At 51.1% G+C, this 25,454-nt stretch overlaps 12 protein-coding genes across 12 annotated transcripts; 5 read left to right on the forward strand and 7 right to left on the reverse strand.

The window, feature by feature from the left end:
- Nucleotides 1-1,171: 1,171 nt before the first annotated feature.
- N7477_004049 (type I HSP40 co-chaperone YDJ1) lies at nt 1,172-2,632 on the reverse strand (the record flags this gene model as incomplete). Its single annotated transcript, XM_056965712.1, has 4 exons — nt 1,172-1,476; nt 1,556-2,377; nt 2,446-2,515; nt 2,597-2,632. The coding sequence occupies 4 exons, from the start codon at nt 2,630-2,632 to the stop codon at nt 1,172-1,174; spliced, it is 1,233 nt and encodes a 410-aa protein (XP_056825665.1).
- An 890-nt stretch (nt 2,633-3,522) lies between these two features.
- N7477_004050 (cytosine deaminase) lies at nt 3,523-4,115 on the forward strand (the record flags this gene model as incomplete). The annotated part of the gene is made up of 3 exons (XM_056965713.1): nt 3,523-3,678; nt 3,731-3,996; nt 4,094-4,115. The coding sequence occupies 3 exons, from the start codon at nt 3,523-3,525 to the stop codon at nt 4,113-4,115; spliced, it is 444 nt and encodes a 147-aa protein (XP_056825666.1).
- Nucleotides 4,116-4,284: 169 nt separating this feature from the next.
- N7477_004051 (uroporphyrinogen decarboxylase HEM12) lies at nt 4,285-5,540 on the reverse strand (the record flags this gene model as incomplete). Its single annotated transcript, XM_056965714.1, has 4 exons — nt 4,285-4,355; nt 4,406-5,329; nt 5,397-5,438; nt 5,486-5,540. 4 exons carry the CDS (start codon nt 5,538-5,540, stop codon nt 4,285-4,287), a joined length of 1,092 nt encoding a protein of 363 aa, XP_056825667.1.
- A 622-nt stretch (nt 5,541-6,162) lies between these two features.
- On the reverse strand, nt 6,163-7,982 carry N7477_004052 (FAD linked oxidase N-terminal; the record flags this gene model as incomplete). Its single annotated transcript, XM_056965715.1, has 4 exons — nt 6,163-6,187; nt 6,244-6,946; nt 7,017-7,220; nt 7,274-7,982. The coding sequence occupies 4 exons, from the start codon at nt 7,980-7,982 to the stop codon at nt 6,163-6,165; spliced, it is 1,641 nt and encodes a 546-aa protein (XP_056825668.1).
- A 940-nt stretch (nt 7,983-8,922) lies between these two features.
- On the forward strand, nt 8,923-10,051 carry N7477_004053 (uncharacterized protein; the record flags this gene model as incomplete). Its single annotated transcript, XM_056965716.1, has 3 exons — nt 8,923-9,203; nt 9,261-9,359; nt 9,424-10,051. The coding sequence occupies 3 exons, from the start codon at nt 8,923-8,925 to the stop codon at nt 10,049-10,051; spliced, it is 1,008 nt and encodes a 335-aa protein (XP_056825669.1).
- A 266-nt stretch (nt 10,052-10,317) lies between these two features.
- Nucleotides 10,318-12,285, reverse strand: N7477_004054 (Zn(II)2Cys6 transcription factor; the record flags this gene model as incomplete). The annotated part of the gene is made up of 5 exons (XM_056965717.1): nt 10,318-11,340; nt 11,403-11,546; nt 11,598-12,079; nt 12,140-12,161; nt 12,226-12,285. The coding sequence occupies 5 exons, from the start codon at nt 12,283-12,285 to the stop codon at nt 10,318-10,320; spliced, it is 1,731 nt and encodes a 576-aa protein (XP_056825670.1).
- A 765-nt stretch (nt 12,286-13,050) lies between these two features.
- Nucleotides 13,051-13,803, forward strand: N7477_004055 (alpha/beta hydrolase; the record flags this gene model as incomplete). Its single annotated transcript, XM_056965718.1, has 1 exon — nt 13,051-13,803. The coding sequence occupies one exon, from the start codon at nt 13,051-13,053 to the stop codon at nt 13,801-13,803; it is 753 nt and encodes a 250-aa protein (XP_056825671.1).
- A 155-nt stretch (nt 13,804-13,958) lies between these two features.
- On the reverse strand, nt 13,959-15,544 carry trm82 (putative tRNA methyltransferase; the record flags this gene model as incomplete). Its single annotated transcript, XM_056965719.1, has 3 exons — nt 13,959-14,346; nt 14,397-15,074; nt 15,129-15,544. The coding sequence occupies 3 exons, from the start codon at nt 15,542-15,544 to the stop codon at nt 13,959-13,961; spliced, it is 1,482 nt and encodes a 493-aa protein (XP_056825672.1).
- Nucleotides 15,545-15,901: 357 nt separating this feature from the next.
- Nucleotides 15,902-16,859, forward strand: N7477_004057 (60S ribosomal protein uL10; the record flags this gene model as incomplete). Its single annotated transcript, XM_056965720.1, has 2 exons — nt 15,902-16,145; nt 16,213-16,859. The coding sequence occupies 2 exons, from the start codon at nt 15,902-15,904 to the stop codon at nt 16,857-16,859; spliced, it is 891 nt and encodes a 296-aa protein (XP_056825673.1).
- Nucleotides 16,860-17,620: 761 nt separating this feature from the next.
- N7477_004058 (putative GARP complex subunit Vps53) lies at nt 17,621-20,272 on the reverse strand (the record flags this gene model as incomplete). Its single annotated transcript, XM_056965721.1, has 3 exons — nt 17,621-18,325; nt 18,379-20,174; nt 20,230-20,272. 3 exons carry the CDS (start codon nt 20,270-20,272, stop codon nt 17,621-17,623), a joined length of 2,544 nt encoding a protein of 847 aa, XP_056825674.1.
- A 502-nt stretch (nt 20,273-20,774) lies between these two features.
- Nucleotides 20,775-23,039, reverse strand: N7477_004059 (uncharacterized protein; the record flags this gene model as incomplete). Its single annotated transcript, XM_056965722.1, has 3 exons — nt 20,775-20,819; nt 20,882-22,438; nt 22,623-23,039. 3 exons carry the CDS (start codon nt 23,037-23,039, stop codon nt 20,775-20,777), a joined length of 2,019 nt encoding a protein of 672 aa, XP_056825675.1.
- A 754-nt stretch (nt 23,040-23,793) lies between these two features.
- Nucleotides 23,794-25,260, forward strand: N7477_004060 (retrograde cargo receptor ERV46; the record flags this gene model as incomplete). Its single annotated transcript, XM_056965723.1, has 3 exons — nt 23,794-23,986; nt 24,066-24,246; nt 24,318-25,260. 3 exons carry the CDS (start codon nt 23,794-23,796, stop codon nt 25,258-25,260), a joined length of 1,317 nt encoding a protein of 438 aa, XP_056825676.1.
- Nucleotides 25,261-25,454: the final 194 nt, after the last annotated feature.

Genomic DNA, 25,454 nt, shown 5'->3' on the forward strand with positions numbered 1-25,454 from the left:
TGAATATAGTCTTGGCTTGAAGGGCTCAGCGAGGTGCTACTTGCTGGTCCCAGAGTCACGCATAGCTCTTGTACTTTCTCTGAATAACCTCGTAACTCTCAGAGCTGCCAGGAGTCCCCGTATACTATGACTGATCGGATCAAATCATAATGGCATGATGACTGCGTGTCTCTTGGCTGGCAAACATGTATGAGCGATGATGCCATCTTGTCTCCAAGGCTCGTTCTGAACCTTGTCACTTGGATTCACTTTGATTCTCCAAGAACCGCTCTCGACCTTGGTAATGTGGTCATGTGGTCCATCAGGTGCTGGCTCCTCCTTGAAATATGCCCAAGACTAGGCGATGTACTAGAAGTCCCAGCAGGAACGGTTCCACGGTATCAGTCATGGCCCCCAGTTGACTTCAAAAGTTGGGAACACGACTTTAGGAACAAATAATGGTGGTTCATCTCTGCGGCTCCATTAGATGACCCCTGGCCCCATGTGCAGTCTCCAGTAATGGAGAGCCCGGGTAAAGCACCCCAAGCATGTCTAACAAGGTACTCCGCCGGATCGCAAGCCTTTTAAAGCACCTACTTTCCTGATAATCTTCACCCTCCATTCTACTGCAATTACAGCTACTCTCAAAAGATCGGTCATTGCCAACGAAAAATGCATTCAAGCGAAAAACCACGCAATGTCTATCCAGAGTCATCAGTGCAGGCTAGAAAAAAAAAGCAGAAAAAAGAAAACCCATCATGATCACCCCACGATCACCACACCCATCAATCAGACGAATGGAGGGAATAATGTCTTCCATTTGATTCCCTCGCATCCGAGGCTGCTTCGTGATCTCATCGTTTCATCATGGCTTCTCTTCGTCATCGCAAGTCCTGCCACCCCGTCCAATTCCCATGGCGAAAATAAGGTATAAACCGCATGAGAACAATGAGATGAGCATCATCAGACAAACAGGAAGTTACAGGGGAGAAAAGAAACAGAATTAAGAAGATATGGATCTTCTGAAATTCGAGCAAACGCCATCGCAAAGCAAGTGGTTCACATGACCAGAATAGAAAGTGAACGGTCCCAGCCTTCATGCCGGCCGGCCCCTTCACATGGTATCATAAGCGAAGTTTCATCAGTGGCTCCGGCTCGGGCCTTTCCTGATCACGTCGTTGCTCTCTCGCGCTTACTGAGAGGCGCACTGCACCCGCTCAGCACCCGCGGGAACATCGTCATCATCCTCATCCATGGCACCAGCAGCACCGTGGGCGCGGGCTTGAGAGCCTTCGCTCGCATCCGGGTCCTCAAGCTCGAAGTCCTCGACCATGGCATCGGCCGGGGGCTGATGCTGCTGGACACGGGGAGGAAGCACCTTTTCGAGGAGCTCGAGGTTCTGCAGCTGATCCTTCTTGGGGAACTTGACGTCGAACTTGATATAGAGGTTGCCGTGGTCGTGGTGGCGGAACGAGGCATACCCTGGCCGTGGATGACCTTAATGGCATCTAGGAGGAAAGAAGGATTAGCAAAACAAAGGATCCTCATTAATTAGTTAGGACGAAAGAAGACATACCGGGAACGATAACCTCGCCAGCGGCGATGTTAACAGTCAACCACCGCTCGTCAAGGTGCTCGATGTGAATGCTACCACCGGCAAGGGCAGTCAGGAGGTCGATCTCAGCCTGGTAGAATAGGTCGTCGCCCTTGCGCTGGAAGCGGGGGTGGGGCTTCTGCTCGATCTCGAAGACAACATCGCCAGGCATAACACCAGGCATCTGGTCACCCTCGCCGCGGAACTCGATCTTGTGGCCGTCGCGCACACCCTTATCGACGTGGACGTGCAGCACCTTGCGCTCGACAATGGTCTTCTTACCGTTGCACTTCTTGCAGCGATCCTTATCGCGGATGATTTCACCCTCGCCGTTACAGTCGGGGCAGACGGTCTGGAAGCGCTGGATCATAGGACCCATCTGGCGCATCATGGTCTTCATACCGCTACCGTTACAGCCTGTGCACTCCTTGACGGCACCCTCTTTACCACCGCGGCCATCACAGCCGGGGCAGATGACGGACTTCTGCAGGGCCAATTTTGACACCTTACCCTTGTAGATGTCCTCCAGGTTGACCTTGTGCACATGATGAATGGTACGGGCCTTCTTCGGGCCAGTATCGCGCATGCCACCACCGAACATGCCGCCGAAGCCACCACCACCGCCGCCGAAGAACTGAGAGAACAGGTCCTCGGCGTTCATGCCACCAGCACCGGCGCCACCCTCCAGGCCTTCCTCGCCATATTGGTCGTAGATGCTGCGCTTCTGATCATCAGACAGGATCTCGTAAGCGTGCGACAGTTCCTTGAACTTCTCAGCGGCCTCCGGGTTGTCGGCGTTCTTGTCTATATGGAGCGAGTCGAAGTCAGCAAAAATCCCGAGCGGTCTGTAGAATATACGATCGGACACATACCAGGGTGATACCGGAGAGCACCCTTCTTGTAGGCAGTCTTCAGCTGGGCCTCAGTAGCCGTGGGGGCAACCTATAAAAAGCGAAACGGTATGTTAGTCGATCCTCCTCTGCTGTATGCTCCCTAGCAATCTCAGAATTGGCCCAAACATACCCCCAAAAGGTCGTAGTACTTGGTCTCCTTGACCATTGCGACGAAGCAAAAGAACGTGGAAGATTAAATGAGAAAGAGACGACGAAGAGGGCGTAGAAAGAGATGCCCGAGGTGGTGGGGTTGGATGGGTGTGGAAAGGTTGAATATCTTAAGGATAAGAGGAGCCGAGAAAAGGCTGAGTAACTTTTTTCCCAGGTACTGTACGAACCCCGTTACAATAAATTACCAGGGCTTTTGGAACACTTTTCTTCGTCTCTCTTCGACCTGGCTGCCTTTTTGTTTTTGCTATAATAAAAAAATTTTGTCAAAGAAAGCCTGCTAGTACCTTCTCGGCCTCACCTTCTGGCGGGTTCTCTGCCTCACGGCGGCGTGTAACTGGCCCGAGCGCCGATTCCACGGGATTCCGCGGTCTTCGATGACTTTCGCTGATGTTCTCCGCGCTTCCGTGTGCCACGGTTGTAAATAATGTACAGTAATTAAAGCGCGTATTGATGAGTAATGATGATCAGCGATCATTGATTGACTCTGCTTATTCAGGTGAAGGATCTGTTCCTAAGTTTGTTTGTTCCCAAGGTTGACATCAACAGGGCTCGCCTCCCGGGGTTTAAACGGAGTTCTAGTACTCTCAGAGACCAAAACTTGTGAAAGGCTAGCATCTAGAATCCAACGTCCGCACTCTAGAATACTTCCAGAATACTTCCAGAAACTAGGCTACTGAACCCCAAATTCTACAATCACGAATCAATACAGTAGAGAGTGAACTTTCCCCGCCACAACACAGCCACATCTTATCGATAAGCGGAAAGGTTCTGCAAACGTCGGCACTCGCCGACGATAAGGTGATAATGAACTTGCTTCCCCTCATTCCGCTGTAGAACCCCCCTCTCATCTGTTAGAAAAAAAACTCATTGACCCTCAATTCCATCATGGACGAGCCCGGATTTATCGCAGCTGTGGAGGAGGCAAAGCTTGGCTACGCCGAGGGCGGCGTTCCGATTGGCGCCTGTCTAGTATCCAAGGACGGCAAGATCTTGGGCCGAGGCCATAATATGCGCGTGCAGAAGGGTAGCCCCGTGCTGCATGTCAGTGTCCATATTGGCTCCTTTGCTCCAATTGAGACTAACAAGATCCTAGGCTGAGATGTCTGCGCTCGACAACTCTGGCCGTCTTCCTGCCTCCGCCTATGAGGGCGCTACTATGTACACTACCCTCTCGCCATGTGATATGTGCACCGGCGCATGCCTTCTCTACAAGGTGAAACGTGTGGTCATTGGTGAAAATTTGAACTTCATGGGTGGAGAAGAGCTCCTCAAGAACCGCGGCAAGGAAGTTGTTGTCGTGGATAATCAGGAGTGCAAGGACTTGATGGCCAAGTTTATGAAGGAGAAGCCGGAGCTTTGGTAAGTCATGCTTGTCTTTGTTATATCTCTGAGAAGTGGTATCCGTGCTGGGCTTTGCTGAGAAAGTATGCGCCGTGCTAATTGTGACGCCGTACAGGAACGAGGACATCGCTGTTTGAATTCACAAAAATAGAAGATTTGCATATAGTAGCTCAGTCAATGCTTAACGGTGCTCCATATTCCACCTTATTCATGTTCATATTCAAATTGCTGAGTCCGCTAGGACCTCGTGTATCGTCAAAGCTATTTGGCTCGTGGCTGGAAATCATCTTTCGTTGAGTATAGTGATTATTTTGTAAGACGGTGGATCTCTTCGAAGAAGAATTTGAGATTCTCCGGGTCAACAAAAGGAGTGACGCCTGTTCTTGAGTCAGTATTAGACACATGAGAGGTGAGATCATGCACGTACCGTGTCCCAAGTTGCAAATCCAACCCTGCTTGCCCTTCTTGAAGCCCTCAACCATCTTCTCCACAGTAGGCGTAATAGACTGGGGACCACCATAAAGGATGCCGGGATCGGCATTACCCTGGATTGTAACCCGGCCATTGGCAACGCGCATCGCCTCAGCGGGGTCGTGCAGCCAGTCCAGACCGACAACATTATAGCCCGACTCGCAAAGGTCGTCGAGAGCGTACCACGCACCCTTAGCAAAGACAGTCATAGGAACGGGCTCCAGGCCCATCTCCTTCAGGCGCTTGGGCAGGTTGGTAGAGATGTGACGCAAGTAAGGGAGAGAGTGCGAGGCGAAAGTGGCTGGGGAAAGCTCGCCGGCCCACGAGTCAAAGACCTGAACCAGCTGGGCACCGGCAGCAACCTGAAGCGCCAGATACTCGACACAGACCTCGGCAATCTTCTGTAGTAGAGCCTGAGACTCCTTCGCGTACTTGTAAACCCAGGTCTTGGAGTGGACGAAAAGCTTGCTACCACCGCCCTCAACCATGTAGCACAACAGGGTCCAAGGCGCACCACAGAAACCAATGAGCGGGACACGACCCTTGAGCTTGAGACGTGTGAGCGTAATAGCCTTGTACACGTAGTCCAGCTCGGTCTTCACGTCCACATTCTTTGCCATGACCTTCTCGTACTGTCCGTCCGTGGGCGATTGCAGCGGCTCGGGGAAGTGAGGGCCCTTCTTATCCAACATCTCCACCACCATTCCCATGGCCTGGGGGATAACCAGGATATCAGAGAAGATGATGGCCGCATCGATGAGGCCATCATATCGGTCAATAGGCTGAAGGGTCAAAGTCGAGGCGATCTCAGGCGAGCGACAACATTCGAAGAAGTCACGACCACCCTTGGCTTCATGGTACTCGGGAAGATAGCGACCGGCTTTTTTGTAGCTGTTAGACACTCTCATTGGGACTGCAAGCCGAGGTGAATGCAGAATCGAGCTTACCCTGTCGCATAATCCAGATCGGAGGACGTTCCACCTTCTCACCTGTGACTGTCAACGCCAATTCATCAGGAGCTGCTTTCATGACTTACCCCGTGCTGCCCGCAGCAGCAGGTCGTTCTTCAAAGGCTCAAATTGTTCTTGCATGGTTGCTGGTCAAATACAAGAGGAGGGGAAGTGGGATTTCTCGGGGAGCCGCGGGCCGACCCAATTGGGTTAAACTGTTCCCCCACCATGCCTCATATAACCATCAGAGCTTTCCGGTCCCATTGCCAAGGCTGGTTAACTCAGTTGGTAGAGTATCTGATTCCAGTCCAGAAAGTCGGGCGTTCAAATCGCTCACCGGTCAGCAATTTTTGTTTTTCTTACACTCCTCCATACAATTGCTACTCAATTGATGGACACAGACCTTTTTGGCGCATCTCAGAAGAGCCTCAATGCCCCCCAGCCCAGCACGGGAATGGTGCTGAGATGGAGGGTCACGCGACATATAATTACCGAAGCATCTTTCAATTTTTGAAGAATGGGGAGAATCTTGAGAATTCAGCATAAGTAAATATCAGGTGGACGGTCTACAGCCCTAGAGCCGGGCCAAGAAGAAACATAGGATGGCCTCAAGATGTGTTAAACCATATATTGGAAGCAAAAAGATGCCTAGAAAAACCTTCAGAAACTAGCGCGCTCAATCTACCGAGACCCCTTGATGGACAGATAATCAAGTCTATGAGGCTGCCTAGACTCTCTTAACCTTGTAAAATTTCTCTTCTCATCATTCGTAACAGGAGTAGAATGGACTAGAACGTCAAGTCAGTCATCGAAACACGTCGAACAGCATCATGGTAGGACTCACTCTTCTTCACCCCTCCAACCAACACATTTGTAACAATCAAAGATATGAGTAGAGTCATACTTATTCTTCACCTCCAAAAGTCTGGCATAATTAGATCCGAAGTAGGTCTGCTGCGAATCTGGCTCCAGGTAGTGCGCTTCATTGAGGTACGCTCCGCCACCCGGACTCAATTTCTTTAAGGGTTCCAGCAATGCCAGGAATCCAACTGCGGTCTTCTGCAGCACATCTTCCTCCAAGGGCTCCAGCCATTCTCCAACATGAATTACATGCCAAAGTGCATCGCGCCAGGCTGGATTGGCAGATGATGCTTGGTTGCTATCAAGGTTGGTGACAGGAGTCTCCGGGACAATCTGGGTGCCTGTCAGATTGAGGAGACTCCTAGATACCGCTAGACCATGCAATACACCATCCACGAGCTCATCAATGCTTTCCGGGGCAGTGAAAACTTTGCGGGGAATGAGCCGAGAGCTAAGCAGAGAGAAAATGCCAGATGGCTCAGTGACCTTGGCATCGGCGGCAGTGACGGATAGATAGCTTGCATAATTGGTGTAATAATTGTAGTTGTTTTCTGAAACTGAAAGGTCCGTTCTGTTGCTGAGGAAATTGGCAAATGAGGCAGTGGCAGACTTCAACTTGGAGCCATCATCTCCATAGACTAGCACCAGGCCGACGGTGAATTTTTCTGGAAAATGATCAATCTGCCCTGTCACCAGTTGAGCTGACCAGTCAATTTGATTCTGCGCATGCGCTGTTATTATCTCGCGAAGAGCGACATTTTTTCGTCGCATCAGAGCTATAATCAACACCTGTCAAATTGGCGGTAAAGGTGTAGGTATGAATTGGTAGCGAGGGATAGACTTGAATGCGATACTTGGTGAGGATGGCATAAGTGCCGCCTCCTCCACCACGCATAGCCCAAAACAGTTCTGGATCATTGCATTCGTTGATAACGCGTAGCTCTTCGTCGGCACTTACCTCTTCGAATTCCACAGCATTGTCGACCATCAAGCCGTAGGTCGTCGTAAAAGACCCGATGCCTCCCCTTGACCGAATCCCCCCGCCAAGCCAACTGACTGCTCATAGCCTCCAGGAATATCCATGCCATGGCCATTGAAGAAACGATAGGCATCTCCTGCAATGACACCGGCTCCAAGTTCTCCAACGTTTTGTCTATTTGCCGAGGGACAATTGCTGGCGGTGAAATTGGAGTAGAAGTTGAGGGTATCGAGGTGGTGAGTCCAGATGGCAAGGGTATTTGGCACTGAAGATCGACCATAAAAATCATGACCAGTATTCTTGATACTGATGGGGATGTTATGGGACTTTGCAAATTTGAGCGCAGCAGAGATGTGGGATGGTTCACGAACATCGACATAATAGGATGCCAGTCTCCCAATAGAACATGTCGCATACATCTTCTCTTCCGGGTTACTCTCAAGAAGCGTGCAGCCGGAATCGCGACAGGTCTCCCAGTTTAACCAATAGGTTTGCCCGAAGTGCTCTCCACGAGCAACACTGTCACCGTAGTAGCTCTCGACAACTTTGCAGGCAAGCTCGTCATACCAGGGTGAGTTTCTATAGCAGGGAGCGGCTATAGGAATCGTTTCATAGAGATGCCCACCGATACTGGCGTTGAATTGTTGCCATTCGTGTGTGGACGGCCAGCATTCTCGACCAGGTCGACAATCGTAACCAGGGTCAGAGGCTGCCACTAGGCCAAGAGAGGTCCAATTGACCATGTCGAGTCTAGTTTCAATCGAATTGATACTGGATCTTGAAACCCGTGGATGAGATTGGGGCAATGAGAAGCCATTCTCCCGTATTATGGCTACGCCTTATATACTCCAAAGTCTTCTCCTTTCAGCAGCTCAACTGCTTACAGCTGTCCCTGACTTACTCCAAGAGGTATTCTCATCGAAATCTCACGCATCCGCTCGTTGTGGCCTGTGCCCGTTGTAATCGACATGACTGTTCTTTCCAAGGCTCTCCTCTCCGCCAGCGGACCAGGCAGCGAGTCGATCGGCTCCGAGGGGGAGGTATCATTCACGACGAACAGGGTCCCTTGACATGGCGCGACTGACAAGAAAGCAACTGTCTCAATGGCAACAAATGGCACTAGGATATTCCAGCCTTATGGATCCTTATGTCGTCGATCGAAACACTTTCTCTTTTCGGTTACGCGGGAGAGACCCACCTATCTGACCAATGATCTTCCGCAGCCACCGCCTCCCATGCACTGAATCGAACCATAGCGACCATTAATCTACCATTAATTTATCTCAAATGACTTTTCCACAGACCATTTGCCCATTGCGGCAAGCCTTACGGCCTGAGAAAATCATGAATCACGCTAGACTAGGGCCAGCACGGGTGACGGGGCCTTACGGGCTCCAAAAGCTTACTTTTATCTTTCGCTAAGTCGGGAATACAGTGAGTTTAATTTTCGCGTGAAGGCTTTTTGCAAGGCTTAGCTACTGCGCTGTCGTTACCATATCAGTAACTCAAGTAAAGAAGGATAATGGGGAGATTTTGTAGACATGGGATATAAAGACTGACTTTGTCTTTGCACGTCCATATTGTTTCCATCAACACTCAGCTCACTCGAAGAAAACCCACCCATATAATTATATTATACTCTTCAGATTCCAAATCACAACTTCTCAAGCATCCGCATTCACAATGGGTGGTGTCACTACAGAAGGCGTTGCTATTGCGGAGCTAATAGTATACATTCCAGTAGCACTGTGTGCCTTGTTCGTGGTCTTCCGCCACGGCTTTCACAAGCAGCTAGGATGGATCTATCTCGTCATCTTCAGTGGTATTCGAATTGGTGGGTCTATCATGGAAATTCTCAGCACCAAGAGCCCCGACAACGCCAGTGATAAGGAATGGGCCACGATTCTCCAATCAGTCGGCCTTTCACCCCTTCTACTCTCAACACTTGGGCTTCTTAAGAGAATGTTCGTTCGATCTTTTCCCCCTTGGATGCGATTAAACTTGACATTAACGGCTTGCAGTATCGACGAGACTTCTGAACGGGTTCCCTCGGATCCAACTTCAGGTGGGAATCTCATACTGCAAGGGTTTGCTGCTTATTCTGGCATCATTGGGAGACTGTAAGTTTCCACAACGAAAGTTCAAAAACATGCAGATGTCAATTGACAATTTCTTCTGGGTCAGTGTATCAATCTATACCAGCAAAGCGACCGCCACTTCCCGCCGAAGCAAAATTATCCAGCTCATCCACATCCCTGCCCTCATCGCCCTCATCTTAGCCATCAGTGGTGGCACCGATCAAGCCTCGTCCAACGTTTCTGACCACCAGACCGGCAAGGCAGAGACTAGAGCTGCCATAATCCTCTTCCTGGTAATCTATGTCGCTGCCTGCTTCTTCTGGGTCATCACAGTCCGTGATCTGGGCAGAATGGTATTGAGCCAGAGGCGTCTCTTCCTCGGCATTCTTCTCGCATTGCCTCTCATCGCCGTTCGCTTGCTGTATAGTCTGATTACTGATTTCACCAACAACCCCAAATTTTCATTCGTCGATGGAGATGCTGCAATCCAGCTCGGTATGGCTACAATTGAGGAGTTCATTGTGGTTCTCATGTACACGATTCTCGGCCTGATCACTCCTCGCTCTACTATTGATCCTGCGGTGGGCGGTGGGATCGTTTCTCAAGAGGCTTATGGTCTTGCGACGGAGACTGTAAACCCCAGGGCGATGGATGCTTCCAGCTCTCCTTATGATGATGTTCCCTATGCTCACGCTGGGGCCAAGCATGCTTATAATGCCGCGAAAAGCTATTAGGGGCCGATCTCCTGCATACGATATGAGTTTGTCCGAGGGGCGCATCAATGATTAGAAGACTTGACTAGATTGCTTGCTGCATTGTTTTCACATGATTTGAATTGCTATCTACAAGGAGTACAAAGTTCAAGGGTGCGATTGTAGATTCGCTATGTATTGTACGACATTTCACAATATCTTAATCTTAAGACTTAGTACGCTTTTTCCTTGATGATTGCAGTAAGCAACGCTTTTGAAATTCCGCATGGACAAAATATGACCCCGTACTAACCATCAAAACTCGGCGTACCGTTCTCCGGTGTCAGCCAGGCCCGAGAATGCATACCTTTCCGCAGTAATTTGGCCATAGCCAGCGCTTGGTTGATGCCCATGGAGTATCCAATCTTATCAAGACATAATGTGATCCATTTACGAAGCTCATCGGAGGCCAAGCCCGAATTTGCAGCAATCAATAATGGCCAGACTAGCGTGACGCCCCCTGCTCCCGTCACCTTGAACGGACTAGAAGGTGACTTCCACATGCCTCCTGATCCCGTGCTAATTGTGGGGCCTGGGAAGGAAGCAGTATAGGATTGGTGCGTGGAGTCAGCGCTAGATGATGACGGCCCTGAATTTTGTTGGGTCATCGGTGACCATGGTGACGGGGCAAACGGAAATGAGCCAGACAAGAAATCCCAACAGCTGATATCGGAGACGTCCTCGGCCGCTAGACTGAAAGTCTCAAACTCGTGGCCGCCTTCTATGCCTGCACCCAAATGAAATGGAACGCTAGCACAAATGTCTTCCACGAGTTGTTGCGCGATCTGACGGCTCTGGCTAGCCAAGTTGAGCCGCTGTTGAGAACCATTGTCATCATACCCTAGAGAGTTGATGTCATTCACGGTGTCAATGATCAGTTCGTGAATGAGGATTCGAGCAGAACGGTAGTTATTCCACAAGCTGCTTGCAGTCAGGTTGCTGTACACGTGATAGCTGTTCCCCCAGACAGCTTGAGTGATGCGCTCTCCGTCAACTATTGGGACCTTGACGGTTTGGTAGTTCCATGGAGGACGCACGCTTAGAAATAATGCCATAAGTTCTGCATCAATAGTCAAGGCAGTACGCAGAATCTCGCTTGGCTCCGTTATGGTTTTGTTTTTCAATGATGCGCAGAAGTTGCTGAGCTTGATAACTAAAAGACCCAAGTCATCCTGGATTTGGTCCTCGGAGTTCCGATGAAGCTTAGCGCTCTCCGTCAGCTGGGCGAGTATTGGTGAGCTATACTGTTCTCGGTAAATTTTGCTAACGCTCTGAGCCAAATCAGTCCAATATTCGGATAACACGTAGTATTCAGCTTCCAATGGCAACTTACAATCTGCGCCCGCAACTGAGTAAACATGTCTAATCCTTCCTGTCTAGTCAGCTGCTCCGGACCTCGAAACTCGATTAGCTTCGCGGCGCCCTCCATGTGCTTCATCCAACGTTCGATGAATGAGTCATCCGTGCAGGTCATCACCTTTTCTAAGTCAGACACCGATATACGAGATGGTCAGCTGGCATTGCTTACTTCAAACATGCCCAGTAAAACCACTGCCGCCAGGATGTCATCCCTCTTTGACATGACAGCATCTTTCAAGGCATGGTTCGTCTGCGATAATGCAGTGGTGTATTCGCGTCGTGCCTTCAACATCATCTGTGGAGCTAAACGAATGTTGGACAGGGCGGCCAATCCCACAGCATTCAGGGCAGCATTGACAGCCGAATTTGCTGGGTCATTGATCAAAGGAATTAAATACGACATGTGGCCGCCACGAGGACCGCCGGACATGTAATGTGAGAATAGATAGCCCTTCGCAAGTTCCTGCTCCGGATACACAGGGCCACGTCTGGGAGAAAGACCGCCAGTTTCGAAGGATGATGCAGCAGTGCTGGCAACCGTATGATCAACTGGGTCCTCGGTCGTTCTGGCGATAGTGGGCACCGTGCGCTGTTGCTTGTGTGTGAGGCGTTGCGATTTACGGATCACTTCCTGGCTTTGATCGCGGAAGCCTAGATCAAGTAGATCTCGATAACCTGGGCAATCCACCCGGGCTCTCATACATTGCGTACATTCTGGAGCTCCTTGATCACACTATGAAGAGACGGTATCAGGGTCTCACTCTCCAGCCCTGTCGTACATGTGGGCTGAAGCGTACCTTCAAGCGACGAGTCCGACAGCGCTCGCAGGCATTGCTTGGCTTTCCACGATACACCATCGAGAGTCGAGTCGCGGGGGTCGGGCTTACCGTAAGCAGTAGTCGATGCACTCGATCCCTTGAGTCTATTGGAAGTTGGTCTGTCAACACTTGAAGGGGAGATGACGGTTATATGTCAAGTTGGGCTAGCTGTTCGACAAGCTGCAGGACTAAAGTCGCCCCCACCCAAAGGACCCGCGAAGCTGGAACAACCACCGGATCAGGAAAATGGTATGAATCAGACTGAAGCTCCTGTAATTATGGTCAGACAACTTCGCTTATTCCTTCCGCGAACCGTGTTGTGCATGACTCGTCTAGCGCGATCGCCTCAGATAAGCAGAGACAAGGTTGTTCCACTGATCTGCGTCTCAATGACCCCAGTTGAGGGCCCTAAGCGAAGGCTCGTGTTCCTTTCCATCACCCTGAGAGGGGCCACCGGGATGCATAATTCGGTGGATCCATCTGCCTGTCGGTCTCAATTTGGGCTTTCAGTTAACTTATCATACAAAATGCCTTAGCTGCTTCTGTAGCTTGGGTCGTCGCTTGACTTCGGTAAAGAGAAAATGCCGCGAAAGTCTAGCCTTGACATCTTCGCCTTTTCAATTTGATTTTAACCAGGAAGTGGTGAGATGAGAATGCCCGTGAATTTATAAATAATTATCTTGGAAATAAATTGGGAGAACCGAGCGCAAGGAGAGACCTTATCATTGAAGATTCGCCCGCGAAGATTGAATAATTCATTTTCCTCAATCGCTCTCATTACCTAAGGTTCTGCTCATCCCAGTCATGCCTGAATCCACAACAGTCCTCTTTGTCCCCGACGCATGGCATAGTCCTGACTGCTTCGATACGGTGATTCAAAGACTCGAGGCAGCCAATTACGCGACCTGCAAGGTCCATCTACCCTCTGTCAACCCACCCAGTCATTATCTTGACTTCTCAGCTGATGTATCACACATCCGCGCTCAGATCGAAGCCGCAGTGGATGCGGGTCAAAATGTGGTGGTTGTCGTTCACTCTTATGGCAGCCTTCCATCAAACGAAGCTATCAAAAGACTAGACAAAAAGACACGACAAGACAAAGGGCTGAAAGGTGGTGTCTCGCACCTCTTCTTCTGTTGCTCCTTCATCATCCCCGAGGGACAATCGCTGATTAGTGCCTTTGGCGGGAACGACCTGCCTTGGTTCAATGTATCTGACGACCGACTCGAAGTTCACCCCGCGACTCCGAACAAAGTTTTCTACAACGATTGCGATGATGAACAGGTGAAGAATGCTGTAGCTGCTCTCGGGGCACACAGCTACCAAACCTTCCATAGCCCGTGCACTTATGCAGCGTGGAAACACGTCCCGAGTACCTATCTTTATTGTCTGAAGGATGCAGCGATCCCATTGCCCGTGCAGGTGATGATGGTAGAGGAGATGGCTAAGGGCTTCGACATAAAGACAGAAACGGTCGATGCGTCGTACAGTCCCTTTTACAGCAAGCCCGACGAGTTAAGCGCCGCAATTCGACGTGCGGCAGGCGATGACGTTTGAGAGCTGTCATTATATAGTACATAGGCGGCATTCAAATGCTCCAGGGCTTTAGTGGTAGTTGTCAAATTAAGTGGTCATTGCATGCATTCGCCCCTCAAGGTGCCTTTCCAAGCTTTTTGTCTTGGTATACATTACTGCATTGTAAATGCCTTGGCTCAATCTTCAAACTTCATCTTCCGAAGATTGACCAGTGTGTATAAGTAATCATCAAATGTCTTCTTGTCCTTCTCGTCAAGACTCGTCGAAAGATCAGTAGTCCCTGCGGCATTGATTTCAGCCGTCATTGAGTCATCTGCCGGGCTCCAGGTGAGACTTCCTTGGAAGGAGCTGACTTGGATCGTTTCGATCAATGTCTGAGATGCGCCGGGGCTCGATTTCCACGTCTCTGTTGAGCCAGGTTCCCGGACAGTGTCCACAGAGACGCAAATGGTTCCCTTCGAGGGAATAACAGTCACGTCTAGAACGTTTCCGGAGAGCTGGACGGTACCCTGAGACTTGAGGGTAATCCCACCCTCAAGAGTGAAGGATAGAAGCTGTGGGCACCTGGTGTAGAGGTTAGCTAGGTTCGTTGACTCATCTGGGGCGATACATACCCTTCCAAAGCAACCAAAATGGCATTCACAGGACCATTGACTTGTTGAAGAGACACTTCCCAGATTCCGCGAACAATGACATCTTGGGATTGCACAGCCTCCTTGAGTGAAACCTTCTGGATTATTTGCCCCGCTGTCCAGTTCCAGGCAATCAAGTAGCCATCGCCCCCACCAGAGATCAGTACCTGGGGGGCCCACGAGGGAATGCAGAGCTTGCTAACAAACGAGGTGTGCCCCAAGCAGTACTGCTCAATGACGTGTGCTTGAGGAACTCCGCGAGAGACACGAATATGCTCGTCGCGGTCAGCAGTGAGGACATAGTTCCGTGCGCGACTGTCAGGCGAATCTCCAGGCACGGATACGGAGATCAGATCCAAAAGGACTGACACATGACCAAGGATAGCCCGATGCTCGAAGTTAAGAGCCTCTTTCTCTTGCGGGGCGGGCCGATTAGGGGCTGTTCGCTTTTGCTGTTCCAAGGACTCCAGGTTGCGCTTTGTGTGCACTGTGAGTGACGTCGCCGCAGTAATTCCCACGTGGTGTGGCTTTGGCTCAGCACGCTTCACGTACTCCCCAGGAATCAATGGCAAAGAATAGGCATCTCCGAACTTATCACCGCACAGAAGAGTTTGACCATCAGGTGTCAGTACCAATGAACTTAGGCGCTTTGCCATTGTTCTGCGAGCATATTAGTATTTTCAGCTACTACAGATGTGTAGAGATATCACTTACCGAGAGCTGAGCTGCTGCAGCTTGCCCTCTTCACTCAAGCTGAAAACACGGATACACTTGTCCTCGGTGGTAACGGCCGCTACATATTTGCTGTCGCGAGAGACGACCATGAGAGGAATATTGGTCCATGTCAGGGCTTCGTTTTTGCCGCTCTTCTTTGGCGCCTTCTTTTGCTCCGTTTTTTCTTCGGAGACAATTTTGTTCTCTTCCGAGAGAGTCTGTCCCTCCATAGAAGTAGCAGGAGCAGCAGACTCCGAGCTGTCTATGTCTTGGGGCCATACATCGAGGCGCTGACCAGTGGCTGCGGAATAGACATATAGTTTCCGGCCTGCTGAGGCAATCAGCACATTCTGCTGGCCGTCTGCCTGTCGATTGACATATTCCAGACACTGAAAAGGGTGTTGGAAGCTCGCCATGACGAACGTGATCTTGAATGGACTCGGCAAAAATTTCCACGCTGCAGAAGGTCAATATAGGTGCACCAACCGGTTTCATAAAATATGTCCAACTCGTATGATAAAGGAATATCAGTCAAGCGAGTCGAATTGCCCAGTAATCAACAACAAAAAAGAACTTCAAGGATCTCGATCTTGATCTTGATCTCGAGCTTGAGGAGCTCCCACGTCGCTTACTCACCCGTCCCAGTAGATATCATCACGTGACGCACTAGCGAACCGAAAAAGAATTTCCCACAATTCCACACTCGGGAACTCTCTTCCTCCATCAACCACCAAATACCCTTAAACAACCTATCTTCATAACAACAAGAAGAAATGGGGGGCAAGTCCGCTACCAAGGCCGCTTACTTCGATAAGCTCAAGGCCCTTCTCGATGAGTACCGCACCATCTTCATTGTCGGTGTCGACAATGTGTCTTCCCAGCAGATGCACGAGATCCGTATCTCCCTCCGTGGAGAGGGTGTCGTCCTGATGGGAAAGAACACCATGGTCCGCCGTGCTCTCAAGGGTTTCGTCACTGAGAACCCTGAGTTCGAGCGCCTGCTGCCCCACGTTAAGGGTGAGTTTGCGTCCAGTTCGATCTTTCTATTTTCCGGGTTCAATTGAACTAATATTATTTGCTTTAGGCAACGTTGGTTTCATTTTCACCAACGGCGACCTTTCCGCTGTCAAGGAGAAGATCCTTGCCAACCGTGTCGCTGCCCCCGCCCGTGCCGGTGCCTTTGCTCCCGGTGACGTCTGGGTCCCCGCCGGTAACACTGGTATGGAGCCCGGTAAGACCTCTTTCTTCCAGGCTCTTGGTGTCCCCACCAAGATTGCTCGTGGTACCATTGAGATTGTCTCCGACCTCAAGCTTGTTGAGGCCGGTAGCAAGGTCGGTGCCTCCGAGGCCTCCCTGCTCAACTTGTTGAACATCTCTCCCTTCACCTACGGTATGAGCATCCAGCAGGTCTACGATGGTGGTCAGTGCTTCAGCGCCGATGTCCTCGACATCACCGATGAGCAGCTCCTCAAGGCCTTCAGCCAGGCGATCTCCACCATCACCTGCCTGTCCCTTGCTACCAGCATCCCCACCCTGCCGGCTACCATCCACTCCGTCATCAACGCCTACAAGAAGGTCCTCGCCGTCGCTGTCGAGACCGACTACTCCTGGCCCGAGATTGAGGAGCTCAAGGACCGCATCGCTAACCCCGATGCTTACGCCTCTGCTGCTCCCGCCGCCGCCGCTGCCCCCGCTGCCGGTGACGCCCCCCAAGGAGGAGGCCGCCGCTGAGGAGGCTGAGGAGTCTGATGACGACATGGGCTTCGGTCTGTTCGACTAAGCGCCTCATCATCCGATGGGACATGATGCCATGTATTAGATTTACTTGACCCAATCCCGAAAAGGATTGGTGAATGAAAACGACTATGACTGGCTACGACCTTTCAGACCTGTTCAATGGACGTAGAAGTACGCTCCATTACCTGTCTCGACTGAAATGGTGAGTTTACTCTTTTTGCTTCATACTCCCTCCACATCCTGCACTGCATCGGCGAATGATTATAAATTTTTAACCCCAAGCTTCGGCTTTGACGATTAAAACGCAACAACAACACTCTAATTTTTTGATGACGCCTTGCCATGTTTTGCATCTCTTCTTCACGTCACCTTGATACTGTTCAGGAAGCAATTGCTGATCATTTTGAAGTCGACAGGTTTTCTCTACCATCAGCTCGTAGTGTCCTGATGTCCTCGTAGCCGATGTAGAGACAGGCGGACTGGAAATGACTGGCCGTCGCATGGCATGGAATGTGGACTGAGTGTCCTTGTTTGTATTCAACCAAATGAACTGCTCACGACACTTTCCAAAACCTATCTACATGTCCTCGTAGATCAACAAAGCATTCTAGTTTTCACCTTAGATGTATGAGTCTCCAATAGTCAAGCACAAACTCAAAAGACTTATGGTATCCGTGCAGTCGATCTATTATTGATTACAATGGGCACCCCGACTTGAGATGCTATGAACATGAGGCAGCTCTACATCATCATCACTAGCCCCCGAAACGACCTCCAAATCCACCGAGATCTCGGCGGAAGAATTTTCCTATATTTTTCAAGTTTTCGTTCAAATTACCTGCAGCCGTGGACTCGGATGGAGTATGCGCGTGGCTGGCCTGCTGTGCAGTAGCAGGGGCGGGCGACGAAGATCCGGAATCCCGGGGGACGCTGTTGTTAGAGGTAGTCCCTGTAATACCCGCAACACCAGATGACAGACTGGGGTTTCCGAAGCGATCGACACCGTCTTTGGCAGCTGATATGATGGCTGACCCGAGCATGGAGGCGTCGAAGCGAGAGGGCAGGGACGGGCTAAGGCCTTGCGAGACGGAGCCGGTCGTCGGTGCCGTAGGAGGTCCTTGTAAAGCTGTGAGAATCGGGTTGCTTTGTTGGAGGCTGGAAGCATAGCGGTCCGATGCTTTGTGCAGTTGAAATAGCTCGACGAGGTGGTTCTGTTCTTGACGGCTGCGAATGCCTTTGATGTCAAGGATTTTGCGGAAGTTATTGTTGTTGCGGTCCGCAATGTGAATTAGGTATGCCTGTACAAGAGCCTCGGGAGGTGATGGTCGGACTTGTAAGGTTTTAAGGAGGGTCTCGATCCTGAAAAAGCTGGTATTGACCCGTTTGACGAAGCCTGCTGGGGCTGGAGCGGGAAGGAGAGATGAGAGTCCGCTCTTGAGGGTGTAGGAGTCAAGGAGCATCTGAAGCAATGTTAGGTTGTGACAAAATTGTAAGTGTTGAAGATACTACAGACCTGTTCGGCGCCTGTTTCTGAAACAGGCTTGCAATGGAAGATATTACTGACGAACAGACTCGACACCAACTCGACAACATGATCGGAAAAGGCTCGCGCATACTGCTGCTTTTGCAGCAACTGCAGCATCTCGGATGCTTTCTCTTTAACATGAGAGAGCAGCTCAGCAACGTAGGAACTCTGGTCGCTCACAGCTTCAATCTTACTCCACGGCGTATTGCGCATTTCTCGCCAGCAAGGCTCCAGATGGACTTCAACCTGACGAACAAGGCCTCGCACGGCAGCAGATGCAATTCCCATGAAAGAGTCTGCCTGGCTTTGCAGGTCAACGCTTTGTTTCAGAGACTCATCAAGTCGACCCTTGATCTTCTCTTCTAACTGGTTGCATGTGGTGTAGCAGTAGTCGGCTGTGTTAAGGACCGACACTAAGTCCTCTATCGACGGAACCTTTGATGGGGTGTGTGCTGAAGGGCGTTCGCTGATGTAATTGAGGAGAACCTGCTGTGCATATTGATCCAAGTATTTCGCAAATACCTTTGCCAGCTCTGCTAGACTGCCACCAGTCGACAGCTTAGCACACTGTTGCAAAGAGTGACGGTAGAAGTTAAAGAGCTCGATTGATGATGCGATGACGGTATGGGGGTTGAATTCTTCATCCGGGGGCCTCAGGGGTTGTTGGCGGTATTTCGGCAAAAGCGCAGCCAATTGCTTGTCCTGTGCTTCCACCCAGGCGCTGAGATACGGCTCAAATGCCTCGGAGATAGATTGTCCAAACGTAGGGATCTCGGTCGAAGTAAAAGTGTCTGTGGACGCACGAGATGAAGGTGCAAAGCGGCGTTCAAGAGAATGCTCGAACTCCAGTGTTTCTTGCAAACACGAGAGCAACAGGTTGACATCAATTGCCTGGCCGCTGCGCACCGACCGAGCCAGAATACCCTTGTAATCGTCTCGTGTGCCCTCACAGAAAACATTGGCCAGAATTTCATTCACTCTCCAAGAGGCCGGGAAGATAGACGCGTTCTCTTCGTCGTAAATCTTCAGTATCCGTCGGAACCACGAGTATCTTCGAGAGATGTTGTCCAAGGATCCAGCCTCTTCATTGTTCCGGAAGACCTGGCGATACTCTCGGAGCTGGGTATTGCAGTACCAAGTCACGAGGCGGGATCGAGCATGCTCGCCTAGTGCATCAGCGACTAAACAAGCCTCCGAAAGAATCCCTCGCTTCTGAGCCACCTCGTTTTTAGCAAAGGCGATCTCGAAGTCCTCACAAACTTGCTCCAAAAGATCCCGCTGTATGTCTGCCACGTTTCGGCTCAAAATGGCGATTTGGTCGATCGATCGGTACGACTTGAAATGGGCCATGAGCTGAATCACCGCCTGGAGAAGCTGCGCGCATTCGCTGTACTGTCGGGTGCGACTGAGCACTTGCAGCTGATCGTACGCGGTCGTAAGCATTTGTAGTCGCTTCAGTGCCGTCATCGACAGCGTAAGATTCTTCTTTGCATTATCCAATTGCTTGATGTCGGCGGTCATATCCGTGATCGCCTGCTCAGTGGTCAACGCGCGCTCTCGCACCTCATCGATCTTCTTAAATAGCTCCGATAGATCCGCTTTGGCTGTCTGGATTCTTTCCACACTCTCGGCATTGGATGTGACCTGCTCCTCCACCAGCGTGCTGATGTCGTAGTCCAATTCATCTTCGTAGGTATGGAGCGCGTCGGAGATCTGAGAGACGGAGGATAGGGTGGAGGGATGTGAGAATATAGCGTTCAAATGGTCGATTGGGTCATAGTCCACTGTACATTTATAAGTCAGTACACTGTTGGGCGCACACCATTCAGTTGTCCGCACCTGCATCCAAAACGTCGAGCGTGGGCTCCTCGGCCGGCGGCATTGAGCCGGTAGTTGACACAGTCATAGTGGCCATCCCATTAGCTTGCCAGACTCGTGCTGCACTTCACCAAACATTAAAGGGGAAATCGAAAAAGGTCGAGGGGGAAGTTGGACGGTGAGGTCAGGCGAGTCGCGCGGGCCGCATCTTGGGGCCACCAGGACCGCTTGGCGTCTTACGCAACCTCGCTCTATGGACATCAGACTATAACTACCATGTCAGAGGACATTGAATGTATATAGAAACTGCTTTCGAGCTCGTCCTTTTTGTTCCTGGCTATTTAAGATCATTTTTAAAGTACAGAGGTGAAAGATAAAATCACGAAACCGTTGCCATTCGCCTAAGCCATGCAAATAAGGAAAGCAACTTCAGATAAATCATATCTCCGGCATAAAGCGTACTGAGCACTGGCCTGTCGCGAGTCACAAAGAAGCGGAGCTGATTGGTAGCGACTACATTAGGGAGTGAGGTCAGGCTGTACCGGAGATCAGGTTGGAGAGACCGCTCATGCCGTAGGAAGGAAAGCGTCAGCGGGGAGAGTACCCTGTGCCTATTCGAGCCATGTTAGCGTTTCCTTATCCTCATTATATGAGTTTTCGAGCTTTAACTTACCTTCAATTCTTCGAAATTCTTCCAAGCGGCTTCGGGATTCCAACCATTACCCGAGAGGGCCATCTCCGAGAATTGGAGGGTCATGCCAGATTTGGCGCTCATCTGAGCGATGAGTTGCTCTTGCTGGACTTGAGTATCGGTTTTGCCGGGGGCAGGGGCTCCGTAGCCCGCGGGGAGGGCTAGTTGAGAAACAGGAGCGGCAGGAATCGGGGTAGGGATAGGGGTCACGGCGCCGGGGGGAGCAACTGCCTGAGGAATTGCCTGAGGAATAGCTTGACTCTCAGGGCTCCACGCCTCATTGCCACCGTAAGCTCGGAGACACAAGACATCACTGACTACTCGGATACCGCCGAGACCACCACCAGGCCCAATGATGAAAGTGCGGTCAAAACTGCGAGTTTCCACTTTGCCTCCAATGCTTTCCTCGAACTTTCCGTGCACCATGATGATAAGGCCACCAACGCCAGTAGGGCTCTGTCCAGTGGGGTCAGGAAGTCCAGGCATTTGATGGCATTCAATCAGATAATCGTCAGCATGCGTGCTGATATCGGGGTGGCGGGTTTGAGGGAGATCGTTCCACAGCTCGAGGATTTTCTCGGCGCCAGTGAAAGCACGCGACATGCGTGCAGAGAGGTGGCTGATTTTGAGAAGGTTGCGGCTTCTCTTGATATAGGGGTCCCAGCCCGCGGTTTCAGTTTGCTGAGCCTTGGGAGCCTGCGTGTTGATGTTCATGGAGAAGGTAGATTCCTGATCGTAAAACCCTTTGACGAGTTCGGGACGGTTGGTGTCATAGCCAACGAAGAAGCCGCGAATGAAGTTCTCCGCGATCTGAGACTCGTCGTGATAGACAGGTGCTGAGACTGGAATGGGTGTCTTTTTCTGGGCAGCGATTTCTTCTGCAGTTCGCACTTCAACATTGTTCAAGACTCGCAGCTTAGGATACCACTTGAGCATGGTGTCCTTGAATGTCGGAACCGCGCTGATGGGGTTCCCAGTCAGATCCAAGAATTCCAGGTTCCGAAATTTCCACCGCCAGCCGGTCAGCGATGACGCATCTTTGAAGTTATTGTTCTTGAGGTCCAAATTTTTCAGATCGGGGATGGTCTGAGCCAAAGTTGTAACGACTGTGATGTTGGCAAGTTGGTTGTCAGACAGACTGACACTTTCGACCGCCTCGCGTCTCTCGGTGGAGCTGGTGAACTGCATCTCCCAAACCTTCATCAGGGCCGGGAAAAACTTAGACTCCGTGGAGGTGCTGTTAAAAATTCCCATGGCCCGCAGACCTTCGTCGGTTCCGAGCTTTGAAAGGTCGAGAAGTTTCGATTGCGGAAAGTAGCGCTTGCTGAGGATCTCCGTCATCTTCGATTTAGTGTCTGCAGTCGCGGCAGAAGTGCCGTTACTAGTAGCCAAGTCGTGATCCAGGACTGCGGTCGAAGACCCATCGTAACGTTTGACGGTGATGTTGACGCCTGCCCACAGATTGCCATTGGTTCGGATCATCCGATCTGCTAGTTCTCGCTTAACGAAAACAATGAGAATGTCGCCTTCGACGCGCGACTAATCGATCGTTAGCAAGGTGCAAAGGACCTTGATGAACGCCCGTCACCCAAAGGAGGAATCGGCAGGGAGCCCAGGAAGTGTCGACCGACGTTGTGGGAGCTTATCCGTGACGAGCAATTACCGGTGCGGGTGACGTTGGCGTTGGCGTTGATGGATAAACCGCTTGTAATGTTGAACATACCTTGGTGATTTTAGCGCGGGGTCCAGACTTAACAATTGAATTCATTCGTCTCTCGAGAAATGCGGTGAGACTTTCGACGCCGCCGTCGCGCTTGCTTGCTGCCTTGCTGTTCTTCCATCCGCTCACACTGAAAGATTCCAGGTTGCTGTTGCTGGAGCCGGATCCTTGACCTTGGCGAATGTTGGCCTGAGAATCTTTGCCGCCTCCGGAGACTGCGGTCTCAAGGAGATCTAAATTCCTCGCGCGCGCCTGGGGTCGGCTGGTTCCACTTGACCGTCCGGTGTCGCCTCGGCCACGCTTTCCACCCCGCGCGCCAGGTCGGTCCATGTCCATATCACCATCTCGATCGGTGCGTGTCGGACCCCGCTGCTTGCGGATGCCCCCACCACTGGTGCCGCCGCGACGAGAAGATTTCATGGTTTTCATGGAGTGTGCTTGAGCGATATGAGGCTCGGGGAAGGTGATGCGAAGCAAGATCGACAAGTAGAATCCAAGCGCGGTGGTTGATTTGAGGGGCCTTCGTGAAGTCGACTGCGCGATGCGCGCCTTATATCAGGCAAGAGAGCGTTGTTCGCATACAACTAGAGGGGTTTCGGAGGAATGCAGTAAGGACGGGGGAAAGACGATGTATAGGATAGAGAAAATTCAGAGAAATGAATGAAGCAGGCACCTGTCTTTACGTAGACCAGGCAGCCGCAGGTACAATGCGCTCCGAAAAATAACCAAAAGATGCAAAAAAGTGACGTGAAGATCACGTGGCCGCGACTCTGCAGAGCTCCTGCTGACTCAGCTGCTGAGTCGTCGCGTCTGCCAATCAACGTCTGTGATCTGTCCTCACTATCAGCGGGTCCATCTATAGACGCCCTCAAGCCTTGTACATCTGGCCAACTTGCACTAGGCCTCATTCTTGGGTGGCTCAGCTAGGAAAATTAGGGCCGACAAAGTCAATTGCGTTGACTTGATCTTTTTGTGGGTAAGTGGACTCTTCCATACCCCATTCCATCGCTGCTCCGCCCGTGTCCCCTCCAAGGTCGCTTGACTCCCGGCTTGCGCGTTCCGTCAAGAGCTCTACTGATGTGTCCGACTTGTTTCTTTTAGACAATTGCGCCGCCGCCACTGTCCTTGATTCCCTTCCCGTGTATACAGTTCGCTCTATGATTGTTCTGGCGACATGCCGGCAAAGTCGCGATTCACGAGGCTAGACGCCTTCGCCAAGACCGTCGAAGATGCACGAATTCGCACGAACTCTGGTGGTATCATCACGATAGTCTCGCTGGTGGTAGTCTTGTGGCTCGTATGGGGAGAATGGGCTGACTATCGACGCATCGTCGTGGAGCCGGAGCTCATTGTTGACAAGTCAAGAGGTACGCATTTGAACTCAAACAAAACAACTTGCGCCCCATGGAATCTATTGATCCTAAATATTTGAGGTGTTTTTAACAGGAGAGAGAATGGAAATTCATTTGAATATGACCTTCCCTCGGCTCCCTTGTGAGCTCCTCACTTTGGACGTTATGGACGTTTCAGGCGAGCAGCAAGTGGGTGTCGCGCATGGTATGAACAAAGTCCGCCTGTCCCCTGCTGCTGAGGGAAGCAAGGTTATCGATGTCCAGTCTTTGGACCTGTAAGTTTCCCTATAGATTGAATTCAATCCACCTAAACAGCGATCATGAGCTCACCACTACCTCCTTCCAGGCACTCCCCGGCTGACGCTGCCACCCACCTCGACCCTGATTATTGTGGCGATTGCTATGGAGCAATCGCACCAGAGAATGCGATTAAACCCGGATGTTGCAGCACTTGCGACGAAGTTCGGGAAGCATATGCCGGAAAGCAATGGGCATTTGGTGTCGGGACCAATGTCGAGCAGTGTGAGCGGGAAGGATATGGCGAAAAGCTCCAGGCCCAGCGCCGCGAAGGCTGCCGAATCGAAGGTGTTCTCCGAGTGAATAAGGTGGTTGGCAACTTCCACATCGCCCCGGGTCGTAGCTTCACCAACATGAACATGCACGCCCACGATCTGGAGAACTACCTCATGCCCGGCGCCGCCGCCGAGGACCAGCACACCATGACCCATGAGATCCATGAGCTCCGCTTTGGTCCTCAGCTTCCCGCCGAACTTGCGGACCGATGGCAGTGGACTGACCATCACCACACCAACCCCCTTGACGATACTAAGCAAGCTACCAACGAGCCCGCCTACAACTTCATGTACTTCATCAAAGTTGTCTCGACATCTTACCTTCCTCTGGGCTGGGACCCAACCTTCTCTTCTGCGATCCACAGCGCCTACGACAAGGCCCCTCTTGGCACCCACGGTCTCGCATACGGAGCCCAGGGAAGCATTGAGGCCCACCAGTATTCCGTGACCTCGCACAAGCGATCCCTAATGGGTGGCGACGACGCTGCTGAGGGCCACAAGGAACGCATGCACGCCGCAGGTGGTATCCCCGGTGTGTTCTTCAACTATGACATCTCACCCATGAAGGTCATCAACAAGGAGACGCGCCCCAAGACTTTCACCGGTTTCCTTACCGGTGTTTGCGCCATCATCGGTGGCACTCTGACTGTCGCCGCGGCTCTGGACCGTGGTTTGTACGAAGGAGGTATGCGTATTAAGAAGCTGCACTCTAACTAGATTTACTTCTGTCGTGTCTTTTTTATGGTTGAGCGATGCCATATATACTAGCGTGGAACGCTGTGCGGCATGTGAAGGGCCGGAGAAGCGAGGAAGTGGGCACTCGTGGCGTTTTAGGGATACCTATGCATTGAATTTAATTTTTTTTTATTCGCAGGGCCATCCTATATGCATCTATCATTACAGCAATAGTA

Source organism: Penicillium maclennaniae, assembly GCF_028827695.1.
Source record: "Penicillium maclennaniae strain IBT 15551 chromosome Unknown utg000003l:1.0-5670915.0:1.0-5674809.0, whole genome shotgun sequence".
Lineage (NCBI taxonomy): Eukaryota > Fungi > Ascomycota > Eurotiomycetes > Eurotiales > Aspergillaceae > Penicillium > Penicillium maclennaniae.